The sequence below is a fragment of the Pseudorca crassidens genome, chromosome 9 (assembly GCF_039906515.1).
Source record: "Pseudorca crassidens isolate mPseCra1 chromosome 9, mPseCra1.hap1, whole genome shotgun sequence".
Classification (NCBI taxonomy): domain Eukaryota; kingdom Metazoa; phylum Chordata; class Mammalia; order Artiodactyla; family Delphinidae; genus Pseudorca; species Pseudorca crassidens.
In genome coordinates, this window is record NC_090304.1 from 25,612,772 (window position 1) to 25,640,538 (window position 27,767).

The 27,767-nt window shown below is 37.7% G+C and overlaps 1 protein-coding gene across 4 annotated transcripts in view; it reads right to left on the minus strand.

The window, feature by feature from the left end:
• Positions 1–20,801: 20,801 nt before the first annotated feature.
• QSER1 (glutamine and serine rich 1) overlaps positions 20,802–27,767 on the minus strand; it is a 79,074-nt gene continuing 72,108 nt past the window's right edge. For all 4 annotated transcript variants that reach the window (XM_067749498.1, XM_067749495.1, XM_067749496.1 and 1 more), the window contains 3 exons: positions 27,015–27,167; positions 25,671–25,766; positions 20,802–24,423 (listed from right to left, as the gene is read on the minus strand). In XM_067749498.1, the coding sequence (XP_067605599.1) occupies positions 24,283–24,423; positions 25,671–25,766; positions 27,015–27,167 (390 nt within the window). In that variant the 3' untranslated portion in view covers positions 20,802–24,282. The remainder of the gene's footprint in view (positions 24,424–25,670; positions 25,767–27,014; positions 27,168–27,767) is intronic.

Below are 27,767 nucleotides of genomic sequence, written 5' to 3' on the forward strand. Positions count from 1 at the left end.
GGGAAAAAAAAAAATTTAGTTGAACATCAAAAGATTATTGATGGGCTTCCCTGGTGGCACAGTGGTTAAGAACCTGCCTGCCAATGCAGCGGACACGGGTTTGAGCCCTGGTCTGGGAAGATCCCACATGCCGCGGAGCAACTAAGCCCATGAGTCATGACTACTGAACCTGCGTGCCACAACTCCTGAGCCTGTGCGCCACAACTACTGAAGCCTGCGTGCCTAGAGCCCATGCTCCACAACAAGAGAAGCCACTACAATGAGAAGGCCGTGCACCACAACAAAGAGTAGCCTCCGCTTACTGCAACTAGAGAAAGCCCGTGTGCAGCAACGAAGACCCAATGCAGCCAAAAATAAATAAATAAATAAATACATTTAAAAAAAAAGATTATTGCTAATTACAAAAAACAGACATCTCAAGTTAATGATTTTAGTGCTTTTCTATGTATGGTAAGATACAAGAGTCTCTGCTCATTGAAATTATACCTGTGACATACATCTTAGCTACCTAGGGCCAGTACCCTGCTTTTCGCCATCCTGAATTACCCTCAGGGCACACCATGGGAGTGGGGGGTGGGCAGCTACAGTGGCTGATGGCTTGGTGGCAGCAACCTGGTTTTTTCCATCCTGAATTCCATAAGCGTGTACCATCAGGGGCAGCTGCAGTGGCTGATAACTTTATGGCTGCAACATCCTTTGTTTACTGAAATGGCAGAAAGAATATTTGAAGAACTAATGACCAAACAACTTTCTTAATCTGATGAAAAATCTAAATCAACACATTCAAAAAACTCAGCAAACTCCTAGAAGGTAAAGTCAAAGAAATCCAAACCTAGGCAATCATCATCAAACTGTCAAAAGTTAAAAACAAAAAGAGGGGCTTCCCTGGTGGCGCAGTGGTTGGGAATCCGCCTGCCAATGCAGGGAACATGGGTTCGTGCCCCGGTCTGGGAAGATCCCACATGCCGCGGAGCGGCTAGGCCCCTGAGCCATGGCGGCTGAGCCTGCGCGTCTGGAGCCTAGGCCTGCGTACCGCAAAAAAACAAAACAAAACAAAACAAAAAACAAAAAGAGGCTCTTAAAAACAGTAAGGGATACTCAATTTGGTTAACAGATGACTTCTCCACAGAAATCTTGAAGTGCAGAGGGACAGCATATTTCAAAGTGCTGAAAGAAAGAGACTATCACCCAAAAGTTTTATATCCGGTAAAACTATACTTCAAATGAAAGAGAAATTAAGACATTCTCAGATAAACAAAAGCTGAGAGAATTGTCACTAGCAGAACTGTCTTACAAGAAATACTTCATCAGGGACTTCCCTGGTGGCGCAGTGGTTAAGAATCCATCTGCCAATGCAGGGGACACGAGTTCGAGCCCTGCTCTGGGAAGATCCCACATGCCATGGAGCAACTAAGCCCGTGTGCCACAATTACTGAGCTTGCGCTCTACAGCCCGCGAGCCACAACTGCTGAGCCCATGTGCCACAACTACTGAAGCCCGTGCACCTAGAGCCTGTGCTCCACAACAAGAGAAGCCACCGCAATGAGAAGCCCATTCACTGCAACGAAGAGTAGCCCCCACTTGCCGCAACTAGAGAAAAGCCTGTGCACAGCAACAAAGACCCAATGCAGCCAATAACTAAATAAATATATAATTTTTAAAAAAAGAAATACTTCATCAGGCTGAGATGAAATGACACTAGACAGGAACTCAAGTCCACATAAATTAATGAAGAGCACAGGTAAGGTTAAATACATACGTAAGTATAAAAAAATATGTAAATATATTTTTGTTTGTCACTCTTCTATTCTCCCAATTTTAAAAGACAACTGTGAGAGTTCCCTGGTGGTCTAGTGCTTAGGATTCTGTACTTTCATTGCTGTGGCCTGGGTTCAATCCCTGGTTGGGGAACTGATATCCTGCAAGCCATGCAGTGTGACCAAAAAAGAAAAAGACAAATGCATAAAGTAATAGTTATAAAACGGTACTGATGGGCTTTTAATATATAAAGATGGAATTTATCTGACAGTAATAACACAAGGGAGGGGGAGGGAACACAGCTAAACTGGAGCAAATATTTTATTATTTAAATTAAGTTGGTATTAATCTGAATTAGATTATTTTACATTAAGATGTCAGTTATAATCTCCAGAGCACCACTAAGAAAATAACTCAAAAAATATATAGTAAAATAACAAAGGGAATTAACATGGCACACTATAAAGTACCTATTTTAACACAAAAGAAGGCAATAATGAAGGAATAGAGGAATAAAAAAGACATAAAGCATTTAGAAAACAAATGGAAAAATGACAGAAGGAAATCCTACTTTATCAGTAAAGACAATAAACATGAATGGATTAAAAAGTCCAATCAAGGGAATTCCCTGGCGGTCCAGTGGTTAGGACTCTGCTTTCACTGCCGAGGGCCCAGGTTCAATCCCTGGTAGGGGAACTAAGATCCCCTAAGCCACATGGTATGGCCAAAACAAACAAACAAACAAACAAACATGATCCAACTGTATGCTGTCTGCAAACAATACACTTTATTTCCTTCCTCCCCCAAGCAATACACTTTAGGTTCAAAGATACAAATAAGTTGCAAGTACATAAATATTTATCAAGAAAATAATACATTGCTAGTAGTGTGCTAGGATTGTTATATACAAAGGGAAATAGCACACTGTTCCTATTTTTAAGTTCCATCAAGTGGGAACAACTAAGATGTTTAGAAATAATTCTATGGCTGTGTGAGTAGTGTTATAATAGAAGCATTTGCAGAGTTCTCTGTGACCACAGAAGAAGAAAGATCAGACTCTGTCTGAAGGAAAATAGAAGGCTTCCCTGTGGGTCTGTGTTAAAGTTGAGCATTTAAAGATGTTTACCTGATAGAGGAGGAAGTAGAGGACTTCCAGTCGGGCAGAAGAAATATCATAAGTAAAAGCATGATAACATGCTTAAAATGGCGTACTCAGCAATGAAGAGCTCTGTAGGGCTACAGAGTAGGGTCCATAAGAGTAAAGATGGGAGAGCTGAAGGGAGATTACATGAGAAATATAAGGTAGGCTACATCATGAGGGGTCTTAGGTGATCAGGAAGCCAGTTTCTGCTGAGTGTGTAGAGATAAGATTGAAGGGTTAAGAATCTAGAAGTAAGGAGACCAGTGAAGCCATGAAAGATACAGATATGAGAACTAAAATAGTACTTAGTTTTTACTGAAGGAGAAATAGAAGGAAAAAAAGGGAAGATTTAACAGATCCCTTCCTTCCTTCTACATGTATTTCTTGAGCACCCACTAATGGACATGTATAGTGCTCAGTGAATATACAGAGCTAGGTGGATGATTACACATGGTCAGAGAAGAAAAGGGAAGAGTCAGAAAAGATGATTCCTAGTATTTCTAGCTTGGGCAATTATGGACAGTGAGGGTATCCACACTTTCAAAATCAAGGTCAAAGAATTAGAGGGAATCTTCCAAGAATTCAACTTATGTATCAATATGTCAAACTCAAGACCTTTTGTAATTGATGACCAAAGTGATAAGCTAAGGGTGGTGGGAACAGATGGCAGTTTTATTTTCCAAATATTTAAAAAAATTTAAAATTCTGGCAAAAAACACACAGTATTAATTTACCCTCAACCATTTTTAAGTGTGCAGTATCATAGTGTTAACTATATTCATACTGTTGTATAACAGATCTGTAGAATGTTTTAATCTTGCAAAATTAAAACTCTGTACCCATCAAACAACTGCTCCTCATTTCCCTTTACTTGCAGCCCCTGGCAACCACCATTCTACTTACTATTTCCAGAAATTTGACTGTTTTAGATATCTCATATAAGTGGAATTATACAGTATTTTTTCTTTTACAACTGGCTTATTTCACTCAGCAAAATGTTCTCAGGGTTCTTCCATGTTGAAGCATGTAACAGGATTTCCTCCTTTTTTAAGGCTGAATAATATTACATTGTATGTATATTTTCAACATCCATTCATCTGTCAGTGGACATTTGGGCTACTTCCACTTCTTGGCTATTGTAAATATACTGCAATGACCTCTTTGAAATCCTGCTTTCAACTCTTTGGCTATAAACCAAGAAGTGGGATTACTGGATCATATGGTAATTCTAAGTTTTTGAGGAACTTCCATACTGTTTTTCATAATGGCTACACCATCTTACATTTCCACCAACAGTATGCAAGTGTTCCAGTTTCTCCATATCCTCATCAACATGTGTTATTTGCTTTTTTTTTTTTTAATTTTGGCCATCCTAATGAGTATGAGATGATACCTTGTAACTTTGATTTGCATTTCGCAGTTGATCAATGATGTTGAGCATTTTTTCAGGTGCTTCTTGGCCATTTGTATAGGAAGAAATGACTATTCAAGTCCTTTGACCATTTTTTAATTGGGTTGCTTGTTGTTGTTGAGTTGTAGGAGTTCTTTATACATTCTGGATATTAACCCCTTATTAGATATATAATTTGCAATTATTTTCCCCATTCTGCAGGTTTCCTTTTCACTTTGTTGATTGTTTCCTTTTATTTGCAGAAAAAATTTTAAGTTCGATAGATTCCCATTTGTCTACTTTTCTTGCCTGTACTTTTAGTATTATAGTCAAGATGTCATTGTCACATTTGATGTCATGAAACTCTTCCTGTATGTTTTCTTCTAGGAATTTTATAGTTTTAGGTCTTATGTTTAGATCTTTAACTCATTTGAGTTACTTTTTGTATATAGTGTAAGGTAAGGGTCCATTTTCATTATTTCACATGTGGATATACAGTTTTCCCAGCATCATTTATTGAAGGTAAATCCTTCCCCACTGTATGGTCTTGGCACCCTTGCAAAGATCATTTGACCATATACACAGGGTTTAATTCTGGGCTCTCTATTCTATTCCATTTGTCTATGTTTCTGTTTTTGTTGTTGTGTTTTTGTTTTTGTTTGTTTTGCAGTACGCAGGCCTCTCACTGTTGTGGCCTATCCCGTTGTGAAGCACAGGCTCCAGACGCACAGGCTCAGCAGGCATGACTCATGGGCCCAACTGCTCCGCGGCATGTGGGATCTTCCCAGACCAGGGCACGAACCCGTGACCCTTGCATTGGCAGGCGGACTCTCAACCACTGTGCCACCAGGGAAGCACTATGTATCTGTTTTTATGCCAATACTACACTCTCTGATTACTGTAGCTTTGTAATATGTTTTGAACAGACTGTTGTTTTGATAGGGTCATTATTTCTGGTATTTAGCAGAGGATTTAATACAAATCCATTAGAAGTACTATTGTCATTTACAGAGTATTGGACTAATGTTTCTCCTTATGTTAAGTAAAGTATGCTAATTTAAAATAATATTTAAAACAATACTTGTTTGAGGATGTGGAGAAATTTACCCTCATATGTTGCTGGTGGGAATGTAAAAGAGTGCAATCACTTTGGAAAACAATTTGGCAGTTCCTCAAAAAGTTAAACATAAGAGTTACTGTATGGAGGGGGCAGACAGCAGAAGCAAGAAGAATTACAATTCTGCAACCTGTGGAAGGAAAACCACATTCACAGAAAAACAGACAAAATGAAAAGGCAAAGGACTTTGTACCAGATGAAGGAACAAGATAAAACCCCAGAAAAACAACTAAATGAAGTGTAGATAGGCAACCTTCCAGAAAAAGAATTCAGAATAATGATAGTGAAGATGATCCAGGACCTCAGAAAAACAATGGAGGCAAAGATCGAGAAGATGCAAGAAATGTTTAACAAAGACCTACAGGAATTAAAGAACAAACAAACAGAGATGAACAATACAATAACTGAAATGAAAACTACACTAGAAGGAATCAATAGCAGAATAACTGAGGCAGAAGAACGGATAAGTGACCTGGAAGACGGAATGGTGGAATTCACTGCTGCGGAACAGAATAAAGAAAAAAGAATGAAAAGAAATGAAGACAGCCTAAGAGGCCTCTGGGACATTAAATGCAACAACATTCACATTATAGGGGTCCCAGAAGGAGAAGAAAGAGAGAAAGGACCCGAGAAAATAATTTGAAGAGATTATAGTAAAAAAATTCCCAAACGGGGGCTTCCCTGGTGGCTCAGTGGTTGAGAGTCCGCCTGCCGATGCAGAGAACGCGGGTTCATGCCCCGGTCTGGGAAGATCCCACATGCCGCGGAGCGGCTGGGCCCGTGAGCCATGGCCGCTGAGCCTGCGCGTCCGGAGCCTGTGCTCTGCAACGGGAGAGGCCACAACAGTGAGAGGCCCGCGTACCAAAAAAAAAAAAAAAAAAAAAAAAAAAAATTCCCAAACGTGTGAAAGGAAATAGCCACCCAAGTCCAGGAAATGCAGAGAGTCCCAGGTAGGATAAACCCAAGTAGAAACATGCCGAGACACACAGTAATCAAATTGACAAAAATTAAAGACAAAGAAAAATTATTGAAAGCAGCAAGGGAAAAAAGACAAATAACATGCAAGGGAACTCCCATAAGTTTAACAGCTGATTTCTCAGCAGACACTCTACAAGCCAGGAGGGAGTGGCATGATATACTTAAAGTGATGAAAGGGAGGAACCTACAACCAAGATTACTCTACCGGCAAGGATCTCATTCAGATTCGATGGAGAAATCAAAAGCTTTACAGACAAGCAAAAACGAAGGGAATTCAGCACCACCAAACCAGCTCTACAACAAATGCTAAAGGAACTTCTCTGAGTGGGAAACACAAGAGAAGAAAAGGACCTTCAAAAACAAACCCATAAGAATTAAGAAAATGGTAATAGGGACATACCTATTAATAATTACCTTAAACGTGAATGGATTAAATGCTCCAACCAAATGACACAGACTGGCTGAATGGATACAAAAACAAAACACATCTATATGATGTCTACAAGAGACCCACTTCAGACCTAGGGACACATACAGACTGAAAGTGAGGGGATGAAAAAAGATATTCCATGCAAATGGAAATCAAAGCTGGAGTAGCAATACTCATATCAGATAAAATAGACATTAAAATAAAGAATGTTACAAGAGACATGGAAGGACACTACATAATGATCAAGGGATCAATCCAAGAAGAAGATATAACAGTTATAAATATATATGCACCCAACATAGGAGCACCTCAATACATAAGGCAACTGCTAACAGCTATAAAAGAGGAAATCAACAGTAACACGATAATAGTGGGGGACTTTAACACCTCACTTACACCAATGGACAGATCATCCAGACAGAAAATTAATAAGGAAACACAAGCTTTAAATGACACAATAGACCAGATAGATTTAACTGACATTCCATCTAAAAACAGCAGGTTACACTTTCTTCTCAAGTGCACATGGAACATTCTCCAGGGTAGATCACATTGTGGGTCACAAATCAAGCCTTGGTAAATTTAAGAAAATTGAAATCATATCAAGCACCTTTTCCGACCACAATACTATGAGATTAGAAATGAATTACAGGGAAAAAAACGTAAAAAACACAAACACATGGAGGCTAAACAATATGTTACTAAATAACCAAGAGATCACTGAAGAAATCAAAGAGGAAATTAAAAAATCAAAACCTAGAGACAAATTACAACAAAAACATTACGATCCAAAACCTATGGGATGCAGCAAAAGCAGTTCTAAGAGGGAAGTTTATAGCAATACAAGCTTACCTCAAGAAACAAGAAAAACCTCAAATAAACAATCTAAACTTACACCTAAAGGAACGAGAGAAAGAAGAACAAACAAAACCTAAAGTTAGTAGAAGGAAAGAAATCATAAAGATCAGAGCAGAAATAAATGAAATAGAAACAAAGAAAACAATAGCAAAGATCAATCAAACTAAAAGCTGGTTCTTTGAGAAGTTAAACAAAATTGATAAACCATTAGCCAGTCTCATCAAGAAAAAGAGGGAGAGGACTCAAATCAATAAAATTAGAAATGAAAAAGGAGAAGTTACAGCGGACACCGCAGAAATACAAAGCATCGTAAGAGACTACTACAAGCCAATAAAATGGACAACCTGGAAGAAATGGACAAACTCTTAGAAAGGTATAACCTTCCAAGACTGAACCAGGAATAAATAGAAAATATGAACAGACCAATCACAAGTAATGAAATTTAAACTGTGATTAAAAATCTTCCAACAGGGCTTCCCTGGTGGCGCAGTGGTTGAGAGTCTGCCTGCCGATGCAGGGGACACGGGTTCGTGCCCCGGTCCGGGAGGATCCCATGTGCCGCGGAGTGGCTGGGCCCGTGAGCCATGGCCGCTGAGCCGGACAAAAAGATAACTACTAATCTCTTTCAGAAGGAACTGACTTCATTTACAGCAGAGCATGGAGAAGACCAAGCCTAAGAGGATTCACAAGGACAGTGCATGTTTTGGTGAAAAACATTTGGAAGGAGATTCAAGATACATGCTAAACTGTAGGCTGGTTAATTTTCGAAAGAGAACCAGAAATAAGGCAGCAGGAGAAACCCCCCTGGAGTCAGAACAAATATCGAACACTGACCTCAGAAACTATCCCTTCAAGTGAGCCTTGATTGGAGTAATCTGAACAGAAATTTATGCCCAGGCATAAATTAAAAACAAGAGAGCAATCGGCTGGAAATTAGTGAAGTTTAACCCCAGGTGTGTTCAAGGAAAGACAGGAAGACAACTCTACCAAAACCACTGTCATCTCGGCGTGACTGTGGGCATACCACTTCGCTGAGGGGCAACCCCACAGCTGAGGGAATACTAAAAGGTGAAAGACTGGATGCTTCCTCCTAAAGTCAGAAAGAAGACAAGAAGTCTGCTTTTCAACATTGTATTAGGTGTCCTAACTGGAGCAACACTGTAAAGGAAGAAGTGAAACTTTCCCTATTTGTGAATGATATGATCTTTTATATAGAAGATCTCAAGGAACCCATTAAAAAATGATTAGAATGTTCACCAAGGTTACAGGATAAAAACCAAATATACAAAAAAACAAAAGTTCAAGTTATCTATTTTTTCTTCAGTGACCTCTGATACTTTCTATTCAAGGAATTTGTCCACTTTATCTAACTTGTCAAATTTTTTTTGTTTCTTTTTTGCCTTTCTTATTTTTATTTTTTATATATGTATTTATTCTTTTTCAAATTCTTTTCCCATTTAGGTTGTTATATAATATTGAGCATAATCCCTGTGCTATACAGTAGGTCCTTGTTGGTTGTCCATTTTAAATATAGCAGTGTGTACATGTCAATCCCAAACTCCCTAACTATCCCTTCCACCCAACCCTCCCCCCAGTAACCGTAAGTTCATTCTCTGAGTCTGTGAATCTGTTTCTGTTTTGTAAATAAGTTCATCTGTATCGTTTCTTTTTAGATTCTGCATATAAACGATATCATATATCTCCCTTTCTCTGCCCGACTTACTTCCCTTAGTATGACAATCTCTAGGTCCATCCATGTTGCTGCAAATGGCATTATTTCATTCTTTTTAATGGCTGAGTAATATTCCATTGTATATATGTGCCACGTCTTCTTTATCCATTCCTGTCAATGGACATTTACGTTGCTTCCATGTCTTGGCTAGTGTAAATAGTGCTGCAATGAACACTGGGGTGCATGTATCCTTTTGGACCATGTTTTTCTCTGGATATATGCCCAGGAGTGGGATTGCAAGATCATATGGTAGCTCTATTTTTAGTTTTTAAAGGAACCTCCATACTGCTCTCCCCAGTGGCTGTACCAATTTACATTCCCATCAACAGTGTAGAAGGGTTCCCTTCTCACCACACCCTCTCCAGCATTTATTGTTTGTGGATTTTTTGATGACAGCAATTTTGACTGGTGTGAGGTGATACCTCATTGTAGTTTTGATTTGCATTTCTATAATAATTAGTGATGTTGAACATCTTTTCATGTGCCTATTGGCCATCTGTATGTCTTATTTGGAGAAATGTCTATTTAGGTCTTCTGCCCATTTTTTTTTTGGGTTGTTTGCTTTGATGATATTAAGCTGCATGAGCTGTTTGTAAATTTTGGAGACTAATCCCTTGTTAGTCAGATAATTTGAAAATATTTTCTCTGAATCAGTGGGTTGTCTTTTCATCTTGTCTATGGTTTCTTTTGCTGTGCAAAAGCTTTTGAGTTTAATTAGGTCCCATTTGTTTATTTTTGTTTTTATTTCCATTACTCTGGGAGATGGATGGAAAAAAATACTGCTGTGATTTATGTCAGAGAGTGTTCTGCCTATGTTTTCCTCTAAGAGTTTTAGAGTGTCTCATCTCACATTTAGATCTTTAGTCTATTTTGAGCTTATTTTTGTGTTTGGGGTTAAAAAATGTTCTAATTTCATTTAAAAAAAATATTTATTTGGTTGCACCAAGTGTTAGTTGCAGCAGGCGGGCTCCTTAGTTGCAGCTTGCAGGCTCCTTAGTAGTGGCATGCAAACTCTTAGTTGCAGCCCACATGTGGGATCTAGTTTCCTGACCAGGGATCAAACCCAGGCCTGCTGCATTGGGAGTGCGGAGTCTTAACCACTGTGCCACCAGGAAAGTCCCAGTATTATTTTTCTTTTTAATATTTATTTATTTTGTTTTTTGTTTTTTTTGGCTGTGTCAGGTCTTAGTTGCAGCACATGGGGTCTTCGTTGAGGCATGTGGGGTCTTTGTTGAGGCGTGTGGGACTTTTCATTGCAGTGCGTGGACTCTTTGTTGTGGCACCGAGCTTCTCTCTAGTTGTGGTGTGCGCGTTTTCTCTCTCTAGTTGTGGCGCGTGGGTTCCAGGGTGCGTAGGCTCTGTAGTTGTGGCGTGTGGGGTGCAGAGCACGTGGGCTCCATAGTATGCGGCATGTAGGCTCTCTTGTTGAGGCGCGCAAGCTTAGCAGTTGTGGTGTGCGGGCTTAGTTGCCCCACGCCATGTGGGATCTTAATTCCCCAACCAGGGATCAAACCCATATCCCCTGCATTGGAAGGCAGATTATTTACCACTGGACCACCAGGGAAGTCCCCCAGTATTACTTATTGAGATAGGTTTTACAACCAATTTTATTTCTGTCCTTCATTTTTTCTGATATAAGAACTAGGAAACGTTGTTCTTATAAATAATGGATGAATGAAGGAATAAAAGGTATTTTATTCCCTTTTATGCAATGTCACTGAATTTTGAAAATACACTCTTTCTAAGTTACATGGCAAAACAAATCACATAGCTATCTATGAACAAAAACAGAGATACAGCCTCCAGCAGACCCTCAGAAAAGAAAACTGTAAGGGACATGGTTTAGTCATAAGCTTGTCATCCCAAAGAGAAGATGTAAGGTGCAAGAAAGAATGGAGGGCAATATGGTAAATATATAAATAAACCTAAGCAAACACTGACTATTTAAAACACTATTGCTTGTTGAGTATTAGAAAACAGGATAGAATTAAAATATGTGGGGGTGGGACTTCCCTGGTTGCACAGTGGATAAGACTCCACACTCCCAATGCAGGGGGCCTGGGTTTGATCCCTGGTCAGGGGGCTAGATCCCACATGCATGCTGCGACTAAGAGTTTGCATGCCACAACTAAGCTCACCTGCCACAACTAAGGAGCCCATATGCTGCATCTAATTTCATTGTTTTACATGTAGCTGTCCAGTTTTCCCAGCAACATTTATTGAAGAGACTGTCATTCCACCATTGTATAATCTTGGCTCTTTTGTCGTAGATTAATTGACCATAGGTGTGTGGGTTTATCTCTGGGCTTTCTATCCTGTTCCATTGATCTATATTTCTGTTTTTGAGCCAGTACCATACTGTTTTTATGACTATAGCTTTGTAATATAATCTGAAGTCAGGGAGCTTGATTCCTCCAGCTCCGTTTTTCTTTCCCAAGATTGCTTTCGCTATTCGGGGTATTTTGTGTCTCCATACAGATTTTAAGATTTTTTGTTCTAGTTTTGTGAAAAAATGCCATTGGTAATTTGATAGGGATTGAATTGAATCTGTAGATTGCCTTGGGTAGTAGAGTCATTTTGGCAATATTGATAATTCCAATCCAAGAACATGGTATGTCTTTCCATCTGTTTGTGTCATCTTCAATTTCTTTCATCAGTGCTCTTATAGTTTTCAGAGTATAGGTCATTTGTCTCCTTAGGTAGGTTTTCTCCTAGGTGTTTTATTCTTTTTGATGTGATGGTAAGTGGGATTGTTTCTTATTTTTTAATTAATTTATTTATTTGGCTCCACTGGGTCTTAGTCGCAGCACACGGGATCTTCATTGCCATGTGTGGGATCTTCATTGTGGCATGCAGCATCTTTAGTTGCAGCATGCGGGACCTTTAGTTGTGGCATGTGGGACCTTTAGTTGTGGCACGTGGGACCTTTAGTTGTGGCATGCGAGCTCTTAGTTGTGGTATGCAGGATCTAGTTCCCTGACCAGGGGTTGAACCTGGACCCCCCCTGCTTTGGGAACACAGAGTCTTAACCACTGGACCACCAGAGAAGTCCTGGGATTGTTTCTTGAATTTCTCTTTCTGATCTCTTGTTGTCAGTGTATAGAAATGCAACAGATTTCTGTGTATTCATTTTGTAACCTGAACTTTACCAAATTCACTGATGAGCTCTAGTAGTTTTCTGGTAGCGTCTTTAGGATTTTTTATGTGTAGTATCATGTCATCTGCAAATAGTGACAGTTTTACTTCTTCTTTTCCAATTTGGATTCCTTTCTTTTTCTTCTTCGATTGCTGTGGCTAGTACTTCCAAAACTGTGTTGAATAAAAGTGGCAAGAGTGAACATCCTTGTCTTGTTACTGATCTTAGAGGAAATGCTTTCAGCTTTTGACCATTGAGTATGATGTTAGCTGTGGGTTTGTCATATATAGCTTTTATTATGTTTAGGTAGGTTCCCTCTATGCCCACTTTCTGGAGTTTTTAATCTTAAATGGATGTTGAATTTTGTCAAAAGCTTTTTCTGCATCTATTGAGATGATCATGTGGTTATTATTCTTCAATATGTTGATGTGGTGTATCACACTGATTGATTTGTGGATATTGAAAAATCCTTGTATCCCTGAGATAAATCCCACTTGATCATGGTGTATGATCCTTTTAATGTATTGCTGGATTTGGATTGCTAGTATTTTGTTGACAATTTTTGCGTCAATGTTCATCAGTGTTATTGGCCTGTAATTTTTTTTTGTGGTATCTTTGTCTGGTTTTGGTATCAGGGTGATGGTAGTCTCATAGAATGAGTTTGGGAGTGTTCCTTCCTCTGCAATTTTTTGGAACAGTTTCAGAAGGATAGGTGTTAGCTCTTCTCTAAATGTTTGGTAGAATTTGCCTGTGAAGCCACCAGGTCCTGGACTTTTGTTTGTTGGGATTTTTTAAATCACAGTTTCAATTTCAGTGCTTGTGACTGGTCTGTTCATGTTTTCTATTTCTTCCTGGTTCAGTCTTGGAAGGTTGTACTTTTCTAAGAATTTGTCCATTTCTTCCAGGTTGTCCATTTTATTGGCATATAGTTGCTTATGGTAGTCTCTTATGATCCTTTGTATTTCTGTGGTGTCAGTTGTAACTTCTCCTTTTTCATTTCTAATTTTATGGATTTGAGTCCTCTCCTTTTTTTTCTTGATGAGGCTGGCTAAAGGTTTATCAATTTTGTTTATCTTTTCAAAGAACCAGCTTTTAGTTGGATTGATCTTTGCTATTGTTTCCTTCATTTCTTTTTTATTTTTGGCTGCGTTGGTCTTCATTGCTGCATGTGGGCTTTCTCTAGTTGCAGTGAGCAGGGGCTACTCTTTTTTGTGGTGCATGGGCTTCTTATTGCGGTGGTTTCTCTTGCTGTGGAGCACGAGCTCTAGGCACGCAGCTTCAGTAGTTGCAGTGCTCAGCCTCAGTAGTTGTGGCACGCGGGCCCTGGAGTGCACAGGCTTCAGTAGTTGCAGCACACGGGCTTCAGTAGTTGTGGTGCACAGGCTTAGTTGCTCTGCAGCATGTGGGATCTTCCTGGGCCAGGGATTGAACCTGTGCCCCCTGCATTGGCAGGCAGATTCTTAACAACTGCACCACGAGGGAAGTCCCCTGTCTCTACCTTCTTGAGCATATATATTTAGAATAGCTGTTTTATTATCCTTGTTGACTAATTTTATCATTTGGATCTTTTCTGCTTCTGTTGCTATGGATTGATTTTTCTTCTCAAATGAGATGTATTTTCTTGTTCTTTGCATTCCTGGTAATTTTTTATTTGATGACAAAGTTAATTTTACATTGTTGGGTATTGGAAATTTTTTTGTATTTCTTTATATATTTTGGGACTTTGTTCTGGGATGCAATTAAGTGACTTAAAAACAATTGAATTTTTTTCAGGATTGCTGTTAAGCTCTGTTAGATGAGTCCAGAACAGCCTTTATTCCAGGCCCAATTTTGTTGCACTAGTGAGACAAAAATCTCCTGAGGATTCTACTAATGCCCAGTGTTAGGAAGTCTTTTCAATCTGCCTAGTGGGAACATGAACGCTGCTAGTTCCTGTGTGAGCTCGGGAGATTGTTCTGACTCTTTCTGGCGGTCCTTTACTTGACCTTGGTAGTGTCCTGCCACATGTAAGCTGGTCAGTCAGTACATAGTTGGATTCTTGAGGGGAACCCTCTGCAGATCTGCAGAACTCAGTTTTTGTGCAGCTTTCTCCTCTCCGGTACTCTGCGCTTCAAATTCTAGGTGCCTAGGCCTCCCCAGAACCTGAAGTTTGTCTCAATTTAGCAAGACCTACATGCTCTGGGTTCACTGTTCCTGTGCTGTGTCCTAGAAACTTTCCAGAGAGTAAGCTGTGACAGCTGGAGGGCTCAAGTCATTTGTTTCCCTTCTCTCAGATTACTATCCTGCGCTGCCTATTGTTTAAATGTTTGAAAACCATTTTCATAATTTTGGCCTCCTTTATAAGGCAGAGTTACATCTGGTCCCTGTTACTCCATCATGGCTGAAAGTGGAGGTTGCCAGTAAAGTTTTGGCCTTTATCCTAAGAGCAACAGACGGCACTGAAGTGGAGCTGCCAGTGGTGTTTAAAATCACCGACTGTTCTGTAGAGAATGGATGGAAGGAAAGCAAGATGGGAAGTGGGGAAAACAGCAATTCATAGATTACTATAGTAGGCCATTACTACAGTTGATGGTGGTTAGGACCAGTAAAATGACAGTGGAAGAAGAGAACTAGGGAAAGGTGAGGTTTAGTTAGGAACTGACAGGATGTTATTGCCTGTGTGAATTTCAAAGAATACGTCTCAGTGATGAAAGTCTTTTTTTTTTTTTTTTTTTGTGGTACGCGGGCCTCTCACTATTGTGGCCTCTCCCGTTGCGGAGCACAGGCTCCGGACGCACAGGCTCAGCGGCCATGGCTCACGGGCCTAGCCGCTCCGCGGCACGTGGGATCTTCCCGGACCGGGGCACGAACCCGTGTCCCCTGCATCGGCAGGCGGACTCTCAACCACTGCGCCACCAGGGAAGCCCAGTGATGAAAGTCTTTGATCTCTATGATGAGGGAGTCTCACTGTGAACCTCTGAAAATCTCATAGCAGATGACAGCAGTGTATATAAACTGTGTTCTTGCTTCCTGGTAGACCAGAGATAATTTCAAGAAAATCAGTGATGATTTTCACCTTTTCTATGCCATAGTCAATTGATAAGTTAGTGGTTGTTATGGACTGAATGTTACTTGTCCCTCCAAATTCATATGTTGAAGCCCTAACCCTCAGTGTGGTAGGATTTGGAGATGGAGCCTTTGAGAGGTAATTAGAGTTAAGTGAGGTCATGAAGTGAGGGGCACTCATGCAGGGATCAGTGCCTGTATAAAAGACACCACAAAGCCTGCTCTCACTGCCATTTGAGGACACAGCGAGAAGGCAGCCATTTGTAAGCCAGGGAAGGGAGCCCTCACTAGCAACTGACTCTGCTGGACCTTGGTCTGGGAGTTCTAGCCTCCAGAACTGGGAGAAAATAAGTTTCTGTGGTTTAAGCCACATAGTCTATGGTATTTTGTGATAGCAGCCTGAGAAGACTAATGCAGTGGTGTTCAGACTCCAGTCAGTGACGACTTCTCATTGTTCTCATTTGGATGGCCATGTGTTTGTTAATGAGTAGTACGGGGTATACCTTAAAAAGGCAAATTTTTTTTTTTTTTTTGCGGTACGCGGGCCTCTCACTGTTGTGGCCTCTCCCGTTGCGGAGCACAGGCTCCGGACGCGCAGGCTCAGCGGCCATGGCTCACGGGCCCAGCCGCTCTGCGGCCTGTGGGATCTTCCCGGACCGGGGCACGAACCCATGTCCCCTGCATCGGCAGGCGGACTCTCTACCACTGCGCCGCCAGGCCGCCAGGGAAGCCCAAAAAGGCAAATTTTTGCTTTGCAGTGCTTCGTGAATGGTGCTTTAATACATAATCCTTTTGATAGTGAATTGTTTGCAGACTCCTGTGGTAATGTTAATGTATCTGCATTAGTGTTGGCTGTGAAAAACCTTAACTTCCTGACTTCTACTTTAGTCAAATAACGTTATCTTATAATAAACTCAATGAAGGACTGGCATTGGAAAGACCTTCTGCTCATTTGCCCATTAACAGTTTTTAAGTCATTGATAAATAGTCTATGTAAACAAGGATAATTAAAAAAATTCATTCTGAAGCCAGGTTCTTTCTGTTAGGCTTGTTGCTAGCGTTTTGAATTTCTCTGCTTCACTGCTTAAAGACAGCTGCTGTCTGATGATAGCCCATTCACTTCCATTGACTAAACGGAAGTTAAATATAAGAATTAAGAGAATGGACTCTGGTCTGTTGAGAAGTAAGCACAGAGTGAGAACTCAGAGTGACATGCAAAGGATGCATTCTATAACAGATGTTTTCCTCTAAAAATAGAGAAAGCAGGGAATGGGCCACTGACTATTATATTCTGAATTACTTAGAGGTCAACCTGAAAACACTTTGAACTGATTCCAAAAAAACCCCCATTTATCCATTCACCCATCTACTCAACACATACCTATTAAGTGCCCGTTGTGTAGAAGTCTCCATGCTATTGGAGATATCAAGATGAAGACTATGTGGATACTGACCTTAAGTACTTCACAACTGACTGGTGACATCAGACATGATTCTACTTAATCTTATGCTAGTGTCACGGATGAACTAAGCGCTGCTAGGGTGTGTGCGCGTATAAGATACCTACTTAATGACTCTGATACAGTCTTGCAAGTTAGTAAAAGACTGTAAATAATGGAGTAAAGCCATTCTTACCATTCTGCTGTCCCTCTCTTTTGGTGCTGCCAAACTGACCCGCCTTGCATTTCTCCCAACATTCCAGCCTCTCTATCCAGATTCAGAGAAGATTAACAGCTTTAGAAGACTTTCTTACCTTACTTTCTGGATGAGAAAACATCCAGATTAGGCTTCACATGACATGCCTGAGGATAGAGCTAATTTAGTGACAGAACTGAGACAAAACCATTCTCCTGAATACAAACTAAGTATTATGCCTTCTTCATCCAGCCCTGTTTAGAAGTCCTCCCAAACTCTGAGGCTCCACTCGATCATTACTGCTTCCATGAAGCCTTCCCTGACCCTCCCCAAGAAATGAACCCTCCTCCCAAGAGTATTTTGCTCACAGTGAGAACCTCTAACAGAAACATTCATTTATTTTTACCAGGACTTTGTTCCCTAGTTATTCTGTCTAGAGAGTCTCAAGCCCCAAAGACAGAGGAATGTGAAGTCCTCGTCCCTGGGCTCTCTCTGCATGAGGGCAAAATGGAGAAAATCATGGCCACTACATTCACTTTTTCATAAAATACCAGCAACTTTCCTATTATACAAACTCTTGATATTGTCATTTTTTTCTGATGTCACAATTACTATTGCTCTCTAAGATCATGAACACCTTTATTGCAAAATTCATTGTATACTTTTCTGTTTTTACCTTTTTAATGTTCCCTGTAAGTTTCCTTTCATATATCCATTTATTCATCAAATATTTAATGAGAACAGATACTGCACTAGATGCTGGGAATACAATGGTGAGGAAAACACACATGGTCCTGTCATCAGACGACAGGACCAAGCAGCCACAACAGTGTGGTAAATCCTACATTAGAGGAATCACAGGGCATATGATCTGGTCCAGAGGGTTAGAACCTAGTCTGATTACTTTTCTCTAAAGAAGACATACAGATGGCCAAAAGGCACATGAAAAGACGCTCAACCTCTCTTGTTATTAGAGAAATGCAAATAAAACTACAATGAGGTATCACCTCACACGGGTCAGAATGGCCATCATCAAAAAATCTACAAACAATAAATGCTGTGGAGAGGGTGTGGAGAAAAGGGAACCCTCCTACACTGTTAGTCGGAATGTAAATTGGTACAGCCACTATGGAGAACAGTATGGAGGTTCCTTAAAAAACTAAAAATAGAGCTACCTTATGATCCAGCAATCCCACTCCTGGGCAGGTATCCGGAGAAAACCATAATTCAAAAAGATACATGCACCCCAATGTTCAAAATAGCCAGGACATGAAAGCAACCTAAATGTCCATCAGCAGATGAATGGATAAAGAAGATGTGGTACATATGTACAATAGAACACTACTCAGCCATAAAAAAGAATGAAATAATGCCATTTGCATCAACATGGATGCAACTAGAGATTATCACACTAAGTAAGTCAGAAAGACAAAGACAAATACCATATGATATCACTTATATGTGGAATCTAGAGTACGACACAAATGAACCTATCTACAAAGCAGAAACAGACTCACAGACATAGAGAACAGACTTGTGGTTGCCAAGGGGGAGGGAAGTGGGGGAGGGGTAGACTAGGAGTTTGGGGTTAGGAGATACAAACTATTACATGCTGAATGGATGGACAAGGTCCTACTGTATAGCACAGGGAACTATAGTCAATGTCCTGGGATAAACCATAATGAAAAAGAATATAAAAAAGAATGTATATGTATCTATAACTGAGGCACTTTACTGTACAGCAGAAATTAACAACAGTGTAAATCAATTATACTTCAAAAAAAAAAAAAAAACACCTAGTCTGATTAAACAGAAGTGATGTTAAAGTGAAATCTGAAGATTAAAAGATGAAGAATAGTTCAGCAGAGGGAACCTGAAGGCAAGAAAAAACATACACGTTCCTTCAGGCTGGGCCACAATGGGGAAAGAAGAACCATTCCTTAGAGGACTTTGTACACTGTGACAGAGTCTGGGCTAAAGGCAATGAAAAGCCATGGAAAGGTTGTGAAGAGGGGAAGGACAGGAGAAAGATAATTTTGGCTGCAATTTAAGAAAAATTTCTACCATGTCCATTATTTTTAACTCTATGTCTAAAATGATTTTCATTGTTGCCTTATTCTAAATACTGTAAGGAGCTAAATTAAAAGAAAATCTGTATTTGATTTGAGAGAAAACAATAAACTATATACATCATAGGTAAATTACATAAAACATAAGCTATTCTTACAAAGCAATTTCTTGACTCCTGATTAACATCACAAAATAGATAAGGCTTAACAATAGACTAATAGGTAATTGTATCTTCCTTTTATTTGAAACCAGTCAGTTCTAAATTATTCATGCTAACTGAAGAACAGATACATACGTAACCTGAAATGATCAATGATCCAGATAATTTCTATTTCACTTAGGAATGTGCTTTTCAATTTTCATTTGAACATGGGTGTCTCTGAAATTTAGGACTTTACTTAAAGCCATACCACAGAAATGGGCCAGTCCTTACAGGCTTAAATCTTGTGACCCATCCCATACTGGGAACTAACAGTATGTTTGTTCTAGGCTGATGTCAAGACTTAGTAGAGAGTGATTTATATCTTTTTAAAATATATTTTTTGTATTCTTTGACTTTTTTTGTACAGGAATGAGTAGCTTTATTATTTTTCTGGTAATAAAAACATTTCCACATGGAAAGCAAAGAGCAGAAGTATCCTCTTTCACATCTTCCTTGAGAAGGTCACGTTAAATAATTGAGTTTAGAGAGCTTCTCTGAGATACAAAGTATATATTTTTTAAAATGCTAATAAAAAGAACCATATAGTAACAAGACATTAACAAAGCAGTGTAGTATAAGTACTATTATTTAGGTTTGCCATATTTATAATCTGAATAATGACTATTTTCTAAAATATATGAACGATGACCATTTTCTAAAATGAACAGCAATTTCAGCAGCCAGTGGAGAATAAAACAGAGATGTTACAGAATTTTAAAAATTTCTGCTAGAGGTCATTGATTAAAGATTTATTTTTGTACTGTGTAAAAAAAAAATCAAGGAGTGAAAAGTGCTTTTATAATCAAAACTAAAACCTAGCAAATATGCTGACAATATTTTTACTTGAAATACTTAATATTTTAAAATATTACATGAAAGTAAAGGCAGAATCTTATTCTGAAAATTAAAGGATCAGTCAAGACAAAATCCTTTTTACTTATTCAACAGTTTATATAGATAATAAAAAGTATCTGGATATCAGCAATTACTTCTAGCTATGCATTATTTTCAAATAAAAATTAGAAATTATAGAACTTATACTTCTTTATAGGAGAAAAAGGGCTAAAAGAGTTGTATCTTAACAGAGAAACTCCTAAATACTTTCTGATATTGTCAGCTGAAGCTGAATAATTCATCAAATATTGACTTAATCATTTGAGAAAATGATGGGTGGGCCCTTTACCATTTGTACCTAATAACTTTACTTAGGACTGTATAATGTACGTTGAATCTGTAACATGATGATGCATGGATAATACCTCAGTTTCAATTCTTAAAAATAAAAAAACCAAACCCCAAAACATTCTGATCTTGTTGTTTAAAAAATTGTTTTCATTTTAATGATCTGAGTTAGTAACAAACAAATATACAAAATTGTCTTTCACATTTCCATACATTGTATTATGGACCACTTAAAACTCTGGACTACAAATGCAGGTTTCTTTGTATCCTTAACTTCAATTATTGTCACTTATAAATAACAGTGATTTGCCAAAACATGCATTTGTGAACACAGGTGCCAAAAGTCGTATGTGTAAGTTAATGTACAACCAATAGTGTACATTGTTCATTTGTGCAGTTATGTGTCAAGTGTAATTGACACAGAAGCAGTTATCCTGGGATATTTCACTCTCTGAAAAGTATTTCTGAGAAACAGATGGAACTACAGTTTAAAACAAAATTGTATTCTATAGATACAATAAAATTCACAACGTGCACATCTGAAGCAACTTCTGGGACCCAAAGCTGATTCAATAACCCTGCTGCCATATTAGCTTTATGGGTATATCTCCAAAATCACAGGTTGGAAAATAGCTGCTTTAACAAAAATAATATGTATATTAAAAGGAAAGTGAGACTTTGAAAATAGTAATGATGTGAGCCATCAATAATTTTCACTATTTTAGAAATTAAAAGAAATTTAGAAATTTAAAGGTAATCTGAATATTTTCTAGGCCATTTTAAGTTTAGATTTTTCCATCTCATCAATGTTTTCTGATAGTATAATAGAAAAATGGGCAGTTTCTGTTGTTTACTATAATTCATAAATCATTATAAATTTATGACTTCATTAGAAGATCAATTAAGTAGAAACTGGGTCATCATGAAATGGGAATAAGGAGGCCCCTTTTCTCTAACCACTAATCTGAACTAGAAGTAATTACCAATACAAAGTGATTTTTTTAAGGAGTAAATCGTTTCTAGGTTTCTGTAGGTAGGAAAATCCAATCTTTCTTAAACAGGTTTTCCTGGGTGGTAGCAACATGTGCTTTATCTCTTGAACTCCATCTACAACCTAAGGTTATTCCTATATTATACATTTCAAACTCCCTGGCAAGGAATGTGAATGCTAACCAGCTAGGTATTTATTCAACTTCATACAAAGAAAGGACTCATGTGTGGATGTCATACTAATAGTCCCACTTCACTAAGGCCTGAATTTGATGTCTTCACCTATGCTATATGGATCAAATGACAGAAGATGGTGCAAAGCAACTGGCTCTCCTCCAGGCAGTATCACACACTTGGCCTCTGATTTGACTAATATGAATACAACTGCAAACAGCTGGAAGGGCAACTGCAGTTGAAAAGGAAATGGGTTATTTTCTACAGGAAACAAGGAAAGGTCTCTGTTTTCCATGGGTCTTATCATGAAGGAAATGTGGCTAGTGATTTCAAACGTGTACATCAAGAGTTAACCTAAGTGCAGGATGGCTTTTAAAAATGTTTAAACCATCAATGCTTCAGGGAAGTAAGCTGGGGGAAATAACGTAAAGGTGTATACTTACAACACTACGTTAGGAGATGTAGTTATCTACTTCTGCACTTTGGAAATGAAAGAAACCAATTCTGTCCAGAGTCAATATCAGAAAGAAATATGGCTGCTTCCTACTCTTCTCCACTTAGCAAAATTAATTTTATGATGCTCTCACTGCTGATATTCTCTCATTTGAGTTAGTTAGGCAAAATGAATCTAATAGGTTACTTTTGTTTTCAAAATAAGCTGCCTAAACAGGTTTTCAAAAGACTTTCAGAAATGGAACATTTAATCCTTGAGAGAAATTTCCATGATTATCTTGTCTAATGGCAGGTACAAGGATTGTTGGATTAAGGATTATTGCTTTCAATAAGATAAGCATCAGAAATAAATATGTAAGCTTAACTCAAATACTCATTTTTCACCCAATGCTACAATGTTTATTCTCAAATCAAGTCACGTGTTACTTTTAATTCTTTGCCAGTTTACCAAGGTTTTAAGTGTAAGAAGTTGGTCTGTTAACTCAAAATCAAGACAATAGCAATATCCACATAAGCACGTCTTATTTGGGCATTGAGCAGTAACACTGCTTTCTTGATAGGACTTACTTAAGGCACTAAATGGTGGTAAAATAAACAAAAGTATGATGATTAACAACTTGTTTAGAATCGTAAAAAAGGAGATCATTTAGAAGGACACTAGTAAATCTTTTTCTCAAACAAATAAGGCATCCTGTTGGCAAACACAAATAAAACACAAGGTCATGTTGAACCTAATACATTCATGGTCTCAGCTAAACTACTTGAAGAAACACTAGCTATCAAACTAAAGAGAGCTACCATAGCATATATAAAGGTTGGAAAGGCACCAAAAGGAGGGCTCTACCACTTCCAGTTCTAAGAGTTGGGTAAGCTGTGTTTAACACTGCATGTAGTCTAATTATAAATTTTATTCTTCAAAATGTATAATGTGGTTAATTTTTACTTCGACAGATCAGTTAACCAAGTGCTAGTTTACTAAGAAATTTATTTTCATGAATTAGAAAATTCCTGCAGTGTCTAACACAACCCCATTTATAAAGCTAAACTAATTCTAGTACTGAATGCATATTCTGGATAACACTGAAGCAAATCTGTATAAACAAAAATGGTTACCTCAAGATAGAATTCACAATAGAAATTCAATATATAACTAAATAAGATTTACTGAAAATAATGAAAAGTGTAGTACAGATACATCAAACATAATTATAACCACAACACTTTCCTTGTGAAAAATACAACTATTAGTGAAATAAAATGTACAATTGAAAATTTTTCCAAAGGAAAAACAGTATAAAGGAAAATACTTTTCTTTGAGATAGGGAAAATAGTATGTCATTGTTTTTTCATCACCATATAATTTGACACAAAAAGCAGTCATAGAATTGCACCAATTCCACATCCAGTTTCCTGAACATGTTAAGAGTAAAAGGAGTTCATAAACCAGAATGCAGTTTCTGAATTTTACATTTTAAACTGATGATGTTCTCATACAGAATGTCACATCACACCAGGTATGTTTACATAATGTACAATACTTTCCATTTTGTGGTCAGACATGAATATTAACATGTTTTCTGCCATCTCTCTTTCATTCTGGTGTTTAGTCGGAGTCAGGAAAAAATAATCATGTTACTTAAGTGTTATCTCTCTAGCAATAAAGAAAAATTATATTTAGTGCATGCTTCATCATTTGTCAAAAAACATTTCTGAAAATAAAACTCAGTTACCCAATGGTTTACAAAGTAGAAAAATCGTTCATTAGGATAAAAACGTGGTGGGATTTTAGGTCCATTTCCAAAGGACTGACTTCCTTGGCAGCACCACTGTCCTTTAGCAGAGACCAGGATGCAAGTTCATGATCAAAGCAGGCGTGCTTGCAGGAGACCACTGCTTGACATTCAATTATCTGAGGCCCCCAGACCCCCTTTGACCACCCGCCTCTGCCGTCTTATTAGTGCTAGAAAATAGATGGAATTTTTGTGAAAATGTTAGGAACATTTCTGCTGTACATGATTTAGAAGTTCTCCAAATTTTTCAAATAGGTCTTCCACCCATTTTACATTTTTCATACAAAGTTGGACAATTTCTTCCTGTCCTAAATCTTCATTTTTTTTCTGCACAGAAGAAATCTAAAATAAAAAGAAATACCAAATTGGTTTATACTTATCACTTTATAAGCTCTTCATGAGGGCTTACTGTTTCTATATCCTGAATGAAAAGAGGATTTATAAATTCACCTACAAGTACAGATTTTTTAAAAAAATTCCATCCACGGAGAATGACTATTTCATATAAATTTGTGTGGTCTGATCCTATCATTTTTGACTACATGGGGGCAGGGAGGAAGGCTAGGAAAAGTGGTTCAAACTTTCTCAATTACTTCCATTTGTGTTAAAAGCCGAATGACAAATTTTGGGGTAAGTTCTGCGTTTCAGGGCATTGTAAAAATAGCCAACATACTTTACATGACCATCTTTACTTTCTCCTTTGCTAGACAGAGGTTAGATTTATGAACGTCTTTCCACACCAGACCATTATCAAACACATGATTGTACAGCCTTGAGCCAACTTAACCCTTTTTAATTAAAAAACTGATAATGCTTGTCAAAAAAGCTTACTGTCTACAACCATTTAACCTCTGAGATTAATCCTTACATCCTATCCACCAAGTGTTATTATGGTCATACATAATTTCTGAGCAACTTAAATTGATACTTAAAAGTTACAATTAAATTTTGACTATCATTTCTTCATGCCAAGGGACAAAACTCCCATTTTCTCTGCAATTAACTGGGATAAGGCCATTCTACAGATAAGGAGGACAGCAAGATATTCAAAGCAGTGACTAACAAGAATTAATTAAAGCAGGATCATTATACGTATGAGAGAAGAGAATGCAATAAAGTGCCATTTATTATGGCAACGTAAAGCGAGTATAACAGCTTAAAAACATTACCACTTACAGCTCCTATGCGATGGTGAGCCTCAGATTAATCTGAGCACAACGCTTAGAGTATAGACACATTGTTTAAAACAATTTTTAACAATTCTCTTTAAAACATTAAAAAATACTGTAGCTAACTAGTGCATATAACAAAAAAGAAGCAGACTCACAGATATGGAGAACAAACTAGTGGTTACCAGTGGGAGGCAGGAGGGGCAATATAGGGGCTGGGGAGTGAGAGGTACAAACTGTTGGGTGTAAGACAGGCTACAGGGATATATTGTACAACACAGGGAATATAGCCAATATTTTGTAATAACTGTAACTGCAGTGTAATCTTTAAAAATTATATATATAAATGCTACAGCTACAGTCTTCTTAAAGTTCAGAAAAACATACATTTCTTTTCTAAGTAAACGAAAAAGTAATTACCTCATCTTTACATATGAGATAAACATGATATTTATAATGATGGAGTGAATGATACAAAGAATACAACTGTATTTTCTCTGGATCAACAGCAAACTCCTATAAAAAGAAAAGAGTTTATAGACACATTTATTTCATGGAGCATCTGAACTAAGAATACTTTTATGAAAATACTAGACCAAAAGTCTCAATGGAAATCTTAAAAATGACTTATATGGCTAGATATTAATATGTATTAATATGGACAAGAAACTTATTCAAAATAAGATTTTAAATTGTATTTTAAAATCTTTATTCTTTTTCCTGAATATAAATATACACTATTTCAAAAAAGTTAAACATTACAAAAAATTTAAACAGTAAACATAGAAGATGACTTACAAGGTAAAGAATTCTATAATTCTTGCTTCAGAGGTAAACAAGGTTAACAGTATGTCACATATTCTTCCATGTGCATGCTTCCATATGTATAACATGTATCAATAACACTAATTTTGTAATGGGAAGGGAATCATACTATATATATTGTTTTGCAATTTTGTTTTTTATAATTCTTTTTCTTTAACCAAAGTAAAACTTGGATATCCATCTTTCTATTTATTAAGCACCACCCTCCCAAGAGAAATTATGAGGGCAGGATTTTGGACCATTTTTCGCTGTTGTATTCCTAGTACTCAAAACTATATTTGGTATACTATAGGTACCAATTTTTTTAATTGAAAGAATGAATGAATCTCTCTCTTCTTTTTAAAAAGTACATAATATTACATTATCTGGGTGGCTCTTTATTTATTTAGTCGCACGCTGGTGATATATAACTGGAATTGTTCTTACAACTAATTCTACAATGAGCAAAGGCATACGGTTCTATGCATTTGTGAATGATTCTACAAAACACATTTTTGATGGGGAACTGATATGTTGCTAAACTGCTTTCTGAAAAGGCAATAATTTAGACTATGTTTGAAAATAAATGAATTCCAATTTTAATAATTTTACAGATATGGAATATTGCATCTTATGGAATGTGTGCACATCCACTTATCTGTATGCATTTGTACCTAGTGACACACAAAAATATTAAAAATATAATTATGAGCATGGGATGATTATTAGTCTTATTTAGAAAATTTGTGAGCACTCACCATATACCAGATACTGTGCTAGGCAATGGAGAAAAACAAAGAGTAAGAACGAGTCCCTATTCTGTAGGCCAGAGCTGCTCATTCCTACCTGAAACCATTTCACATTTAACAACAGAGTAAAATATTTGCTTGTTTCAATGTTTGAAGTAGGATTTATATTGACAACTAGAAGGTATAATTACATCAATCAATATATACTTACTTGTGCAGATTTAGTAGTTGTTTTAGAAGTTCTTAGAGTTTTTTTATTATAAGCTTTGCCATTCATTTTGATTTTAGAAATAGCAGATCCCCCACTTTTTGTTTTAGAGTCTCGAGTAATTATTGTTAGTTCAGGAAAACTTTCCAAGGCATTCTTTACAATAAAATAAAGCAAAAATAACTGACATCAGAAAAGTGATCTCAACTACTTCCAGCTATTCAAAACTTATTTTTAAAAAATATAGAAATATATTCATACATGTACATGTACTCAAAAAATATATGTGGGGGGGTACTGATGGGGTGCGGTAAATATATACAATCTATACATACATACACAAACATATGTGGGGTGTTAAACATGGCCACAAATTCTCTGTAGCTCCTCCCATCAAGATGTGGAACCAACTTCCCCATCCCCTGGATCTGGGCCAAACTTATGACCTGATTTAAGCAACAGCATGTGACACTATGGGGACTCCCGCATGAGTAAGACTAGTAATGCCTCTCTGGCTTCAAGGCAGGGGAAAGAAGGACATTTGTAAGCTTCAACTGTTTATAAAGTTTCAACCTTCAAGGTCACTCTTTCCCAAACTCTATATAGATTCTCAAGCACCTGGTATTGTGACCCCTCAAACAGTGCATTTTAAAACAACTTAATTTTCTAAATAAAATTGTAGGAGTGAACTGTTTCATTAATAGAAATAATGGAATTTTTGGCATTTCCTACCATAGTGAGCTATTTGTTTCTAGC